The sequence below is a fragment of the Xiphophorus couchianus genome, chromosome 1, assembly GCF_001444195.1.
Source record: "Xiphophorus couchianus chromosome 1, X_couchianus-1.0, whole genome shotgun sequence".
NCBI lineage: Eukaryota > Metazoa > Chordata > Actinopteri > Cyprinodontiformes > Poeciliidae > Xiphophorus > Xiphophorus couchianus.
In genome coordinates, this window is record NC_040228.1 from 17265199 (window position 1) to 17278273 (window position 13075).

The 13075-nt window shown below is 37.1% G+C and overlaps 1 protein-coding gene across 2 annotated transcripts in view; it reads right to left on the minus strand.

Annotated features, from left to right (window-relative positions):
• LOC114144954 (ELKS/Rab6-interacting/CAST family member 1-like) overlaps window positions 1–13075 on the minus strand; it is a 160576-nt gene that overhangs the window by 104205 nt on the left and 43296 nt on the right. For both annotated transcript variants that reach the window (XM_028018226.1, XM_028018232.1), the window contains exons 8-9: window positions 5457–5594; window positions 20–208 (exon numbers count right to left, since the gene is read on the minus strand). In XM_028018226.1, the coding sequence (XP_027874027.1) occupies window positions 20–208; window positions 5457–5594 (327 nt within the window). The remainder of the gene's footprint in view (window positions 1–19; window positions 209–5456; window positions 5595–13075) is intronic.

Genomic DNA, 13075 nt, shown 5'->3' on the forward strand with positions numbered 1-13075 from the left:
AGAATCATTGTGCACTGACCTCCCCATCAGGCCTCTGGTTCTGGATTAAGATGGAGTTGGTGACCTGGCTCTGAGACAGCTTTGGGGGTTGCAGAGCAGCCAATTTTTCCTTCAGTTCCTGGTTCTCTCTCCTCATCTGATCCATCTCTTCAAGCCTCACCCTGTCTTCTCGTTCCTTCTGGTCTCGGAGGTTCTCAATCACTCGCTCCTACAGTGGTAAGAAAAAATTAATATTCTCAGAAAATCTCTTCACGTGACTAGTTGCATCAAAGTATCAATTTAAGGTGAGAACATAGATGCTATTTTTTGCAACCAGTATTCCATCTAGTGTTCTCACTATGATGATTATTCTAGTGAGAACAATCAATCATTGGACAATCAATCATCCCCACTAGAGGGACAGCAGTAAACTCTTCATATCAAGGCCAATGAGAATCTAACAAGTGCCAATCATAAATTACAATAAAACACTGTCTTGTCCTGCTGTTCTACTTGATTCTGATCACCTCATATGGCTGCTGCTATTTATGATTGTATTAAAGACCTGGACAGTGCTGCAGGTAACACCAAACAACTTCACACTGTCTACTGATGAAAAGCAACGTCTGTTCTGTAATCATAATCAGCTGCAGGACTGTAAGCAGGTGCCTAAGTATGCTAAGTGTGTATAAAGTGTGTGTTAAGGTGTGTGTTTATTTGTGGGCTGGGGTAACTACTAAAGCGGTTTTTTTTGGGTCTAAATCTGGGCAATGAAGCTAACCAGGAGGCACCATTGAATGATTGGCAGCTTTGAATCTTGGTAATTGGACAAATATATCCTAACAAGCCCTGGCATGTTGCAGCAATGGAGTCTGGGTAGTAATGGAGACCAATTGACTTAGAAGTCCTGGGTGTTTTACCCACTGTATTATATATCTCTGGATAATTGAGGGGTTAGTAAAAGAGGGCAGTGTGTGTTAATATAACATGCCTCAGCGAGGTGCCTTACTTTGGACTCTATATAAGAACAAGAGGAATCACAAACATCACAGACAGACGAGAACAAAACACACACGAACTACAGTAACGAGTAAGGCTAGCTATAAACACAATGCCCCAGCCCGTTAATTAGAACCACAGAGCTGTGGCCAGCGACTGGCTCCAAGACCAGGTTTGTGACAGAGTTTGTGATTAGCAACACACACACTCGCCCTTGTCAACACATTACACACACCCTGCGCTGACCACAAACTCTGAAGAGCTTTCCAAAGTTCTCGTCGTCACAGCTGAATTGTACGTAGGCTGCATGTGAAGTGGTTTCTGGGTAAGCAGATGGGCCGATGCAGAGCGGGGATTTACTGTTTATTGCACCATTATGCTATTCATTTCAAAGTCCATGTGCAACACAAACAAATTTTAGGTGATAAAAAAATCACTTTAAGTGGAAACACATTTGTCATCGGTTTTTCTATCCTTTCTGTACATACACAAACACATTTTGGGTTACTGTATTTTAATAGCTATATTTCTGTTGATTAAGCACAGACTCTTGACTTATTTGATCCAAATGTAAAATAGCATGATTTAATAAAACTCCACATACGAACACAATCAACCACAATTATTTTGATTAACAATTTATAATTTGAGGGAGAGCTTTTGTTGTTGTTGTTTGTTTCCCACTGCAGCTAGGTTACGTAGCATAAGCATATTGTAAAGTACAGTGCTTTGCAAAATAGGGCTTGTTCATATTTAGCCACAACATTCACTGTATTTTATTGAATTTTTATAAAACAAATTAACACAAAGCTTGTAACTATGGAAGGAAAGAGATGCATAACTTTTAACATTAAAACGGGAAGGATACACACTACATTTTTATAACCATGTTTCCTTTTTCTTTCACTTTACAATTAAGTGGTACTTTGTATTGGTCTACCACACAAAGATTTGTAGTAAAATGCAAGGAAGGTTGTTGCAATGTGGCAAAATGGGAACATTTATAAGGGTAATAAAAGCTTTGCAACACACTGTAAATAACACTAAGGCTTAGGCTTTATTTAAATATAAAATCACACGTGTTATTTGTATCCATGGGCCTACATCTGGGGGGTTGGGGGGAGGGGGGGAGGCTGGACCTAGAAGTCTAGAAGTGTCCCCCCAAAGAAATCATGAAGGAAACCTTTGAATTTAAACAATATCAATATAAAAAGGCAAAAATAAAGAAAGAATGAAATAAATCCACCTTTCATCTAAGAAAAAAATAAGGATGAATTTTTAGGTCTCCCCGTTGTTATTAGAACAATGGTTCAGTCCAAAGTGTCAGAGGAGCTAGCTGTTAGCTGTGGTTCTGCAGCACAAACAAAAATACCCTCCAGTAAGTAAATAATCAAAGCAAAAGACATATAACACATTTTATTTACGTTCACTGCTCAATAGGAAGAAACACATTAACAATAAAAATCAGACGGCAGTTTGTTAATTTCAGCACTTTGGCTGTATCAAGATAAACTGCCTTGTTATGCTTGAAATCAAAACTAGCAAAACTGGCTACATTGCTTTGATAGACTTAGCTTTTTTTGTTAAAGGTAGCAAATATCTCAATTATATTTAGCCCTTTAACTCTTACGTTAATAAGAAGAGTTTGAAACAGGAGGTGCTGAGCGTTACTACAAGCCGACAGCTTGGTGGAAGCCGAGAGCAGAGGGGCTGACAGGAAAAAAGTATGCCTTTAAATCTTACTATCTTCAACGTAGAGCCTTTAAAACCACACATTAAAATCTGAATATTTTTCAATAAAATCCCTGGTGCTTTGAACATTAAGTTGAAGTTATGATACTTCCCAGATATTCACCTACCAGGTTCTCAACCATCCAGGACATGGGAAAACCAGAAAAGGTTTAAAAATAAAGCAACTTAACAAGTTATAATTTAAATAACACATAACTTGTAAGAGAGCCACTACAATAAATCTATTTATGGGGAATTTTATTAAGTGGAGTCACTCATTAAAACTTGTTTTTATTTAGAGTCTTAATTTTTGTTAAGGTGTAACAGAGATTAGATCAGTGACACTGAACCAAACTCATCTAAACAACATTTAGATTTTAGTTTGTTTTAATTTTAGTTTCTATGGGTCTCAACAGTTTGTGTACTGAGAAAAACACACGTTTGTTGTAACATTACCACTTACTAGTTGTTTTTGGTCCTGCAGCTTGAACACATCAAAAACATTTTAAACCACATTACAATTCACTGTAACTTTTCTGATCCCCCCCCAAAAATTTCGCTTAAGAAATGTCCTTGTTTATGTTCCCCCCCAATAATGAGATGGGATTTACTCCCGTGTTTGTATCCAAATAATAAATCAGTACACTGTTAGAATAGTTTTAGTCTGTTGTGGGAAGATATTTTGGAATATTTCTATTCATTAATGTACATATGGACAAAGTACATAAGAGAATAAATTGCTGACGACACTACCAAAGAATACACAAAAAAGGTATGAATTAGTAAGCAAGCATAATGGTTGGGTTTTCACATCTGTCTCTTTGCAGGTCTTCCTGGGAAAAATACCAGGAACCATCTTTTAGCCTGGGGTCCAAATGTGGAAATGGAAACCATTTATAGCTTGAAGTACAAAACCAATCCTTTGTAGATGCTAGTATGAAAAATGTGCAAGACAGCTAAGAAGAATGGAGTCATTCTGACATCAAGCCAGTCAGTTCAAGGCAAAGTTTAATTATTTCAAGACTGGGATATGACATCTGCTAGATCATAGTCAGGACAGAGTAACATCAAATCCATCCCATGTTCAGCTGCAACTCGAATATTAATAGGAGGTACTCTGTAATCATTATTACAAATCTAAAAATGAATTCATCAAGTTGTGATGACAAGAAAGAAAATATTAAGGACAATTATTTGCTCAAGTTGCTTTACTGTGTGTCTGCTTTGGGATAGTGTAAAATCAAATGGGTTTCACTTGGTAAAAACAGACTCCCTCCTGTTGAGGTAAGGCTTTATGAAGACCAGCTGCTCACCCAAATTGCCAGCAAACAAATACAGGAATGTTTACAAGAGACAGTCAGCTTCCCTATTCATTCTTTCATCCATCATGTGGTGTAGTTTGTTTGCTTCATCTTAAATCCTGTGGCATTTATTCTGCACAAAGAATTTTAATTCAATACAATCTATTATGCAAACAGACACATATAACTGTGTGCTTGTTATACTATTTTATGAGCATAACTGCAAGTTTGGCTGACCAGAACAAAACATCTTGTACGGGAAACCTTGCGTTAAAATATATCATCACAACTTCCTCATCTTTGCACTGTGGCGGGCACTGGGGGGCACCGCCCGCCCACAGAGTCAGCCGTGCCCCCCCTGGACTGGAAGCTGTTTGTAATTTTTACCTTAAAGTGGCCAACTCTGTTAATCCTATATCGATTTGATACAGCAGGGGCTTCCGCACTTCCCATATCTGTGCCTTCTGTCACTTTTCTTCAGCAGCTAAAACTGTTTAATCCGTTGTTAACACGTCATAACCTGCTTTTCTGAGCCGCCTTTAAACGCAACATGAGTGGAAAGACATCTTGCTGGGTTTACTCCTGTGCGGCAGCGAAGGAGACCTGCTGCTGCTGTGCAGAGCTAGTCAGGTGTGTGTTATAATCATGGCAACAAACCAGCTAAAGGCAAAGAACTTTGTACAATTTTCCCCCCAAACTAATAGACTGAGTTGAGTAATGCTGTTGGATGCAGGTAATGTTAGCTAAAAGATGACTAGCTAATACCAACATATCACGTTAAGCTTGTTAAGTACAGGCTACTGTTGTTGTCTATGTTCAAAAGTGGGTAGTACTTGTTACATTCATTTGAGTGACTTTTTTTGGAAAAAGGTACTTATAAAAGTAGTTTTACTGCACTGTACCATTTTCTATTAGGCTACTTGAGTAATGTTATTATTGCTACATATTCATTTTGTAGCAATAATAAGTCAATGCCCCCTCTGTCAAACTCGACTGGAGCCGGGACTGACCGGTACACAAGTTATAGAAATGGGCCTTGCAGCTTTCACATACCATACAGTATGTTACACATGTACTGTGTGTGAAACAATCATACTGCAAATTAAATATTGCACATTGACATAGTAATATCACTATGTCTACAATGAAAAATATTCAGTTAATTCAGCATGCGAGATGCTTAAATCGAACAGCTTGACACACCTTCCGGTGGGATCTTGCACAAGGACACAAAGACAGAGGCGGACAGAGCTGGAATCGTACCTGAACTCCTATCACCATCGCCAACATCGTCCCAAAAGGAAATTATTATTCCACAAAACGTCACTTCAACAAACCTAAGCTATCCCAAACTTCCTAAACCCCAAGTGTGACTTTACAATTATACAACAAAAGAAATGCATTAATACAGTAGTGCCCCAGCCATTCACCCTGTTTTCCTCATACCTTTTCTGATAAAGCTTCTTCCAGAGTGGCCAGAGCTGTGTCTGTGTTACTGGAGTCAGTCTGAAGCCCCTGAACCCTTTCTCTCAATCCAACCAGCTGTTTGTCCTTATCTTTTAACTGCTCCAACAAGTTCTCAATCTGGAGAGAGAAGGACAATGATAGAGGAACAAAGGAAAAGATATGTTAATATAAAAAATAGCAACAGTCACTGAGATTAAATGAGTCATGAGAAAGTACTTTTATGACAAACCAAGCAATAAAACATATGGTACCACAGGAAGAATGACAACCATCCCAGTGAAAAGATGAATTCCCACTGTAATTTTCTTCATTATGGAATGATACGTTGAAGAAAAACTGAGTATGCTTATGTTCTCACAATGTTTAACAAAAAAGTCCTTCCAAACTTCAGAAATCTACATACAACTCTAATACAAAGAAATGCATATAATTCTTTTTATTATTAATTGGACATCAATAGATATCTTAATATATGTGTTTTGCCATCTTTTTTCAACTACATTGTCAAATTATTTAAATGGTAGCTGTATCATCACTTATCTTTTCAACATAATTTTGCTTGGAGTTTTGTTTCTTATGCCTGACTCACACTCACAATGTCACTTTAAGAATAAACTTTCCAGTATTAGTTTTGGTATCAGTTTTCTTGGGTTTTCGTTAAAAGTTAAATATGTCCTGTTCACTCCCAGTGCTGTCTGTCTCTACATCTTAATTTCTGTGGCTAACCCCATGTTGCTAAAGCGGTGATGGTGTAATAGCCAGTTGTGCCATTTGAGTCTTTATCTGATGCACATCTGGTAAACAAAATGCAAACATACACATGCACACCCACACGCCCGCACACACACAAACAGGAGCACATGGAAAGCTCTAAGCTATATGAAACAAAATGCTAACAGATGCAAGTGGAGTAGGAGACAGGGCCATGCAATGAGGCTGGCGAGGTCTACAAATTTCTTTCAAAGGGACAAGACATCTGCTGATAGGTCATGGTGATAAGGAGACTTACTTGTTGCCAGTCATTGTTTCGATGAAGACACATTGATTTGTATTTTGAAATGTTATATTTTCTAAATGAACACAAACAAAAAAAAAAAGTTTTCTTGAGATTTGTACACCAACACAAAGCTGTATCCAGCCAAGTTTCCTTCAGACAAAAAAGGACCATGAACTCACCACCAAAACTCTAAGATCAGGATCTAATTTTAAAAGATGCCATGTGAATGGAAATGTGATATTTAGCTATTTAATATTAAATAACTTTAATTCAACTCCATCAAGAGAAGTGAATTTTACCGCAATAGTGGAAAAAATGGCCTATCAGGAGGATGCAGTCCAGTCATGGGTATATAGACAGATAATGTCCAAATTTTCACAGCGATTTTGTAAATAAATCCAATTACACCAGAGACCTTCATGTTATCTACTCCCTGAAGGGTCCACATGAAGATTTAGAGGAGCCATCTTGATTTTGGAAATTAGAGAAAGCAGTAGGAGGGGTGGGAAAAGCTGCCAGCACCCCTTGGCAGATCTTGATATGTTAATGGCAATCATTAAACAACCAAGTTAAAGGCTCCGGTAGGCTGGTGCACAACTGATAGCTACATAAAAGCCTTTAGGGAATGATGGGAAAGCTTCACACTACCACAATCCGATAAAATTCCTAGTAATTTGCAATTACCGGGGGCATTTTAGATGGGACGCCATGGTGGACATTGTGAGAAAGAAAGGATTTCCTTTGAGATTCTTTCATGTTTTCATTCTTTAGTAGAGTGGTAGCTCTTCTGACTTTACTGGATTAACTGTGCATACACTGAACTTCAATGTCAGAAGCAATGGTCAAGAATGAAAAAAAAAAAGAGAGACTTGCTCTCTCACATGCTCCATGAGCATTAAAACAAACAAAATGTTTTTCTCTGGCTGCGATAATCCAGAAGTTGACAGAGCTCGTTTTTTGTAATGTATACACATGCACTCATGCACACCATTTCTCTATCTTCTTGTGGGTAGCAGAGGCCAATTTTAGATCAAATTGAGCATTTTGCCCTTGGTCTTTAGATAAATGATTACATTCTTCACCAGCATTTAGCTTGCTTTGGCCTGGTGCACAAAATAATAACCCCTCAATAAAATATTTAGCTTTGTCACTTGGCGCTCAGTGAAATTGTGCAGAAAAGCATTAAATGTGGCTTAAAGCTCACGCCTCTGCATGAAAAAGCCATGTGAATCAAAGGATGTGGGAAACAGGGAATGGAATTCTGTCACAATTCAAGAAACCTAGCTGAGATTAAATTCATTTAGTTGACAGGCAAGAAGCAGGGTAGCTTTGTGATTACTTTTTCTTACTTTTATTAAAACACCAGTCATTCATTTTATCTCTCAGTACATGAAGCTTCCTTGGACTGGATTTATGTGTTTTTCCCCTCTCTTTTTTCTTTTTTGTGTGTGCATTTAAAGGACTTTATCACCAAGCAGTGTACCATATGTCAACCAAACCCACCTCCCTCTGGAGCAGACCACCTACGATAAGCAGTTTTAGACGAGGAACTGTAGTGTGGATTGTCTGTCTCATGAATGTGTAACCCACAGAGGAAACATGACGTGAGTCTCAGTCATCCCCCACACAAGCACACTGCTCCCTTGGGCTTTACACACTCAGTGTTTTGACTCTGATAACTTCATCAAACACGCCGATAAAACAGGACCAGGATCTTCTTAAAGCGCAAGTGATGATGTTCAGTTGCCTTCAACTGGCCTTGAAATTGCACTTGGCATGGATTATATACAAGTAAAGTACAACTAATACATTTCTGTAATTTCTTTGAGTTCACAGAACAGATGTTGACTCTTATTTTTGTAACTCATCTGTTGGAAGGAGCAGAACACCATTGAATGCTGCTGAATACGACTCTTCTTCAACAGCAACTGTGAGATTACGCACTGATGTAGGGACAGATGGTGTAGTTCACAGTTTCCTCTCTACAATGTCTCAAGTTGAAGGATATGTGCAAAGCAGTCAGGTAACTCCATACCAAACTAGCCCTTTTATTATGGACCTTGCTTCGTGTTTTAGTATGCAGGCATGTTGTAACTAAAGTAACTATCTTAAAACTTTTTCCACATACTGAAGAGCAGAAATATTATCAAAATGTTTTTATGCTGTATGGAACAGCATAAAAAGTTTCTTCCATTGGATCTATGGGCAGAACCCTACTTTGTGAAAAAATGATCAGTAATCCCCTGTTGATATGAAGATTTGGGAGGGCATAAGTGATTTTGTCTTTTTGTTACTTTAGAACATGGTACATTTTGTAGTTTCATATCAAACTTTTTCAGTACAAAATGGTTCTGTCTAGTGTCTACAGTAGGAGATTGTTAACCATCCATATGTCAGTTTGTACCCAGCAGGCGCAGAGTCACTTCTGTCATGGTGTCTGTGGTTAGGACCTTAATGCAGCAGTCGTCAGACTGAGTTGCAAAATTTAATAAAAAAAATGAAAATCAGAACTTACAAAAATGCAGGAAGCCAGAATCAACCTAAAAGTAATCCAAAACAAGGCCAGACAGGAAACACAGGGAAGTTGAGGAGAAGTATGGGAAACCGGTGAGGAGTGACTGAGCGTGAGCAACGTAAAACCTGGGCAGGTGAATGTGGAGCAAAAGACCTGAGCTGATGAGTTAACTGACTGCAGGTGTGAGTGGGGGGAAAAGAAGACAGACAGAGAAGATGGCACAGGGGGTGATGGAGAGTATACAGGGGAACAGGAAATAAGTCAGTACAGAATAACCTCACTACAGAAACGTAATGAAAACAGTGACAAAAATTAACTATAAGAAATAAACTTAACAATAAAAACACTAAGAACTGAAATTTAAGACTGAAACAAGACAGATCTAACCAAAATAAGAAAGTGACACAAAACAATAACGAAACTAGAATGAAATCAAACTGCTAATACAGCTCAACAACCCGGGATACCAACAAGTACCTGATATGAAAACCACCATACGGAAAATAATATTCCCCTGATTCCTAGCGAGTTGGAGAATTGATTCCTTCCTGTATGATGGCAGCAGTGGTAGTAACGCCATTTGTTTTGATACTTAATCAAATTTAGTGAGCTGTATTTCACTAATTTACAGTTTGGAATAATTTAATCTTTTTTGTCGGTTACGATGATCACACACTCTAGCTTCCTTCCAAAAAAAAAAAAAATAAAATATGATTCTCAGTTTAGAGTATTCAGTTGACCTGTCTTTATTTCTGAGTGTATGCATGCATAGCTGTTTCCCTCTGTGATCCCCCAATGACCACTTTTAGGTACACACCCTGCACGGTTAAGAGGGTATAGAAGAAAAAAAAAAAAAAACTGTGATTGCAGCTGTTTATGTGCTGAAGACCAAATTAGTTTATTTCTGTTATGAATAAAATATTTTTCATTGGTTATTAACACACAAATCAAATTAACAAAAAAGACCTTAGAAGCTCTTTGGATATGATGTTTTCTCTTGTAAGAGCACAGAAGAGCAAAATCCTCATGTCATTGTGGGCTACAACTGACCACAGGACAGGAAATATTGGCTCCTGAAAATAGGAAGGAATTCTACTCAGAGCTATTCTGTAATAATTTTAGGTTTCAGAAATAACAATAAATGTAGTTACCTCCCTTTGTTAATGATAATAATTTATTTGTGCAGAACATCCAGGTCTTTAAAGTTCAGACTAATTTCTAAAGCTGGAACAGAGTAGTACAACTTACAAATAGTCAGATCCTCAACTAATCTGGTCTAAGCAATTTAAAACACATAACTTCCAGATCAACACCAAATTAAATTGTGTTTGTAACAATACAAATACACTAGCGCAGATGGAAAGGTTAATAAACATACTGCTATACATAATTAGTCTTTCTGGTCATCCCTCCAACTTTTAAAAAGAAAAACAAAAGACTTGTTTGACGCTATAGTGCAACCTCCAGTATTTCATATGCTGTTTAAGATACAAATGTTGATATTCCCATGTGATTTAAACCAGTTGTTGCTCTGCATCAGGCTATGTAAAAATGTTGAAGCTGGAACTTGTCAGCACAATTCACGTAATGTTTTTGATAATTTTTTATAAATGTTCAGTTGTATAATTTATGAAAATAACTACCTATCAAGAGAAATAAAATTAAATATGATAGTTAAATACACATTCAAAAAAAGTTTAGTTGGTTGTATGAAATGGAAAGTCAAAGTGTGGGTTCGAATGTTGGTAGAAACTACAAAGGGCAGAATGGGAGCTGATCTGGGAATATGCCTTGTAAGAGTGGACTAACTCTTCTCTAATTCTATGTTTTGTCTTCTCTGTTGTGGCCATTTCTCTACTTTGTATTTGTGAGACCTGGTCATTTGGTGGTTTAGTTCATGATGCTAATGTTTGCTGTTCATAATGCTAACTGAACTCAATAAATTTACTTATGAATATGTCAAGTCCTTGCTTGCATTTGGGGTATTGTGGAGTAAATGACTCCATTTACTGTCTGGCATAAATGTGATATTTATCAAGATATTTTAAATGATAAAGTAAAAGAGATAATAATTTACACGTGCAAAGTGACTTGTTTTTACTTAGAAGCAGCTTTGAGATAAATGGTATCACATGGTATTGTCACCAATGTGACAAAACAGAGAAATTTAGTATTTATGTTTCAACAATAAATATTAAACGTCTCAAATAACATCTGAAACACATGGGTATAAAGTTAACAGTTCCCAGTAAAACATTTGAATACTTTCTTCAATGGATTACAACTCCATTAGGAGTCTTTACTCCTTTTGTGGTCTACATAACTATCATGATTAGCACATGCCGAGTTATAATACGAGTTCGGGAGATATCAGTCCCTGTGTCTTGCAAAAAACCCCCCAAAAAAACAGAAGTGTAGTCTAAAACCGGGCTGTTCCCTGAGCAGAACCACAAACTCGGTCGACCCTTCTGTCTGCCATCCAAACAAAAAAGCAGAACTCTGCTGCTGCCAAGCGAATCATTTTCGGTAAAACAAAAAGGAGGCCAGTATGGAGAATGACCGCAATAAGTATACAATATTTTGTCTTTTTAAAACTCTTTTGGACCAATAAAAACCTCAAACAATAATTGGTCATAGTTGCAGGAAAGTAACTTGCTTGTCATCACCTCTAAAAATATGTTAGGGACAGCAGTAAAATCCATAGATGCTGGCGCTGACCTTTATGTTAGCGGGCACTTGAATACACAGAGGGACAATAACCGCAAACTCAACAATATGCAGTAACTCAGTATGTATTCCCCAGGAAAAATCTAGGTCATAGTCAGTAAAAACTGATTGAAAAGCCACATATTGACAATAATGCTCTGCTGCTTGAAATAAAACGTTTGTTTAAAGGCCAGCACAGACATGCGCATGTTGTTTCCATCACTTGTGATCAAAGAGACTTGATTCATAAAAATCTCAGACATTGTTTTGTCCTAAAGGGTAGGGACGAAAATGATTGTAAATGCAAGAAAGCTGGGGTTCCACTTAATTTGGCCTGTGTCTTTTAGCCAACTTATCTCCACCTGAGAAAGAGAACTTGAACTAAACCGTAGCACTATTATACAGTGTAAGAGGGTGCCTCCATGTGGCAGTTAGTTGCCATTGGCTTTGATAATGTGTGTTTTAATTTAGATTTAATTATTTTGATTTTATATAGTGATTTATATGCATTTGAAGGGATATGATCTGCTTTCAGTCATGTCAAACAATCAGAATTGTTTATATTCTTTTTCTTGTGTAGGTTTTTACATCAAAACTCGCTGCACACTAAATCTGACTCAGAACATCAGCTAAACCTAATAAACTCCTCACTGCAAGAATAGAGAGAACAAATCAAAAGTATGTACCATAATGATCAAACAGTGGACTTGACTACAGATGAAAAAAAATATCGACATATTTCTTGGGAACTGATTTTGTAAGGTCACACAAGTTGTTGTTTACAATTGTGTTTACATTATATGTAGCAAACAAAATTGTAATAAAATATTTGTCTGAATCCAGACAACGTGTTACCTTTTCCAACAGAAAAGTCAATTTGTGAAAATGAAAAGAAAGCAAGACTCACAGCTCTGAACATTTTTATGTGTCTTCCTCACCGATGTACTATTCCACAAAATTTAAAGATGCCACTTGTTCATCAGCAGCACATGCTTTGTATCCAAGCACACACACAGATAAAAATGCACAAAAGTAGACAGGACTACAACAAACACAAAATGATAAAGGCAAGATGTAATTTATCGTAAAGGTACTACTGTTTCTGACAGTAAAAACAATTAGTTTGTATTTGTTCAACAGCATAAGCTATTTTAAACCTAAATTGCAAAGCCTTCATTAGTTTAGAAAAATAGTGATGATGTCAAACAATACATAAGAAATTGGAACAGAATTGCAAGATACGTCACTTTATTGTGAGACATTTAACAATTGAAAACAATGAACTGAAATACGAAACGAAGGTCATACAAACTTAGTTAATATTAAAGAACATTTGAAATGCATTTGGTTTTATTGTAACTAATGTAATTTCCGCAGCAG